This window comes from Notothenia coriiceps, unplaced genomic scaffold (genome assembly GCF_000735185.1).
Source record: "Notothenia coriiceps isolate Sejong01 unplaced genomic scaffold, NC01 NC01_scaffold00037539, whole genome shotgun sequence".
NCBI lineage: Eukaryota > Metazoa > Chordata > Actinopteri > Perciformes > Nototheniidae > Notothenia > Notothenia coriiceps.
In genome coordinates this window covers 1-2,742 of record NW_011370240.1, presented here as the reverse complement: position 1 = coordinate 2,742, position 2,742 = coordinate 1, and the positions used below count along the sequence as shown (strand labels likewise).

The 2,742-nt window shown below is 41.2% G+C and overlaps 1 protein-coding gene across 1 annotated transcript; it reads left to right on the top strand.

Moving 5' to 3' along the window:
• Positions 1–7: 7 nt before the first annotated feature.
• On the top strand, positions 8–2,166 carry LOC104967697 (uncharacterized). Its single transcript, XM_010797211.1, has 3 exons — positions 8–356; positions 1,043–1,207; positions 1,514–2,166. The coding sequence occupies exons 1-3, from the start codon at positions 74–76 to the stop codon at positions 1,753–1,755; spliced, it is 690 nt and encodes a 229-aa protein (XP_010795513.1). The 5' UTR covers positions 8–73; the 3' UTR covers positions 1,756–2,166.
• The last annotated feature ends 576 nt before the right edge of the window (positions 2,167–2,742 follow it).

The window sequence follows — 2,742 nt, the reverse complement described above, 5'->3', positions numbered from 1 at the left end:
ACCCTAAATCCCTCCCCCTCCCCTACCCCTAAATCCCTCCCCTTCCTCCCCCTTATCTCACTCCTCCACCAACATGGCCGCCGCTCAAATCCCCCCTAAAGGAGTCTTGGTGAAACCCAAGAGTCAATCAAAATCTGGACTCCTGCCCCTAAAGAAGCCCCTCCTCCTCCCCCCCAGCACTGGTCCCGCCTCCAAGCCCAGCGGCATCAGCTATAGGCTGTCACGCCCGTCGCTCATCAAGCAGTCCCGCCCCCTCAGAGTCACCACAGCCAATGGGAGCGGACAGGAAGTGAACCGAGGACCGACGGCTAGAAGGAACTCCGTGGAGACACCGTCGACTACAGAGAACAGCCCAGGTGGGAAATCGTTATTAACGTGATAATGTTTGTAAACATCGTACAAAACACAAATTTCTTCTGTTAGCATTTTTTTTATTTGATCTCGACTTATCCCTGTCTTTAAATACATTATCAATTATAAACATTTGCTGAAAAATCTTGGGTTTTTTATTAGTCAAAGAGGTGATTTTATTGGAATAGTGATGCGAAAACATTTTTGCTGTAAAAATAACTATTATTTTCAGAGGATTATGTTTTTTGTTTTTATTTAAGGACCAGTGTTTTTTTCTGTAAATGTAGGAAATTCTTCTAGTTTATTTGTAGGTTTTTTTCGAGTGAACTTTTGACTTTTATATCAGATATCAGCCACAAGTTAACTGGAAGAAAAAACATTTATATTCTCTGAGATGCTAGAGGTACATTTACGGAAAAATAATCGAAAATGTTGTCTCAAAAAAACTCATGTTTTCCCGTAAATGTAGAAACCATCACATGTCTCTTTCATTTGATCATTGTTGATGTCATCTTATGATCGTACAAAACAATCTCCAAAAATAATCAACATATTCCCGTAGACTTTATATATTTTCAAAATTAAAATGTGATATATTTTTTCCTGTAAATGTATATATACCCTTATGTCTCTTTCCTCATCTTATCTGTATCTTTCTACTTTCTTATATTTCATTTCCCTCACTTTGTAGAAAGCCCCCCGGAGGCTCCGGAGAGGGGGCTTTCGGCAGCGATGGTAGTCCAGAGAGAGGTGTCGATTCTGGGGGAGACGCTGGAGGACATGAGCCTCTCCTCCAACTCGTCTCTGGATAGAAACGACACGAGTCAGGAATACATGGACGACTTCGACAACCTCGGTAAGAACACACTTTGAGATGTGTTAGGAGTGGGTTAGTGCAACTTTAAAGGCAATTTGATTCATTTATATTATAGGGTTATTGTTCTTTCAGAAATGTACCATATTTTAGATATTCTCTGATGTCAAAATGATTAATATCTTCGGCAACTTATGAGGTGACATTTACATATTTCCTGCATTAACGAGAAACATCTATGTATGGGATAATTCAGATGTTCTCTAAGATGAGAAGTTGTTTTTGTCTGATTTTATTTCCCTCACAATGTCCCTAATTCCCCGTCTCATCTCATCTTGTGTTTTTTAGGAAACGGAGGGATGGGAATACTTCTTCTCTCCTCCAAAAACGACGAGGACGACTCGGGGCTCGACCAATCGTGTGCCAGGTTCAATGAAGAAGACAAGATGGCCGTCGGCGGCGTCTCGAAGGCAGGTCTTTGCTTCCTGGACGACGGCGTGGACTGGTGCGCCGAAAACCGTCTCATCAGACTCCCTCACCGCAGGAGGTCCAATCAGCAGGAGGACCACGAGCAGGTACCGGCACTTTAAATTAATTTGAGAGAAAGAAAGTGGACATTTTCAGAGATTTTAGCCGTACATCGACGAGAAAATAATATATATTGATGGCAGACAGGTGAGTTTAAGTAGAAGATAAGAGTCGTGCTGGTATGATGTAATCCAACAAATATTATAAATATGCAACGACTCAGTTTAACCCCACCCTCAGAAACACCTCTATCTCACTGTGAAGCATTTTATAACTTCCTTTCAGACACGTTTCACATTTTTCACACCAGTGGGCCTCTCTGTGTATCTCCTGTATGGATTATGAGTGGAATCCTTCAGAATAAAAGCCTCTCTGTGTATCTCCTGGATGGATTATGAGTGGAATCCTTCAGAATAAAATCCTCCATGGATGTATCTGCTTCAGAATACACTGATATATGCTAAATGCAATGTAATGTTATGTAATATATACAGAATGCTAAAAAATAAAAGCCTCTCTGTGTATCTCCTGTATGGGTTGTGAGTACCTTTCAGAATAAAAGCCTCTCTGTGTATCTCCTGTATGGATGATGAGTGGAATCCTTCAGAATAAAAGCCTCCCTGTGTGTATCTCCTGTAAACGTCAGACTTATAAGCAGACTTCTACAAAATAAAAGCCTCTCTGTGTGCATATGCTTCTGAATACGCTGATATAGACAGATTCCTTCAGAATAAAAGCCTCTCTGTGTGTATCTCCTGTATGGATGATGAGTGGAATCCTTCAGAATAAAAGCCTCTCGTGTGTATCTCCTGTATGGATGATGAGTGGATTCCTTCAGAATAAAAGCCTCTCTGTGTGTATCTCCTGTATGGATGATGAGTGGATTCCTTCAGAATAAAAGCCTCTCTGTGTATCTCCTGTATGGATGATGAGTGGATTCCTTCAGAATAAAAGCCTCTCTGTGTGTATCTCCTGTATGGATGATGAGTGGAATCCTTCAGAATAAAAGCCTCTCTGTGTGTATCTCCTGTATGGATGATGAGTGGATT

Excerpts from the sequence above, each read along its gene's own strand:
- LOC104967697 (XM_010797211.1), top strand. The coding sequence starts at position 74 with ATGGCCGCCGCTCAAATCCCCCCTAAAGGAGTCTTGGTGAAACCCAAG. Across the intron at positions 357-1,042 it reads GACTACAGAGAACAGCCCAG|AAAGCCCCCCGGAGGCTCCG; the intron begins GTGGGAAATCGT and ends CTCACTTTGTAG. Across the intron at positions 1,208-1,513 it reads GGACGACTTCGACAACCTCG|GAAACGGAGGGATGGGAATA; the intron begins GTAAGAACACAC and ends TGTGTTTTTTAG.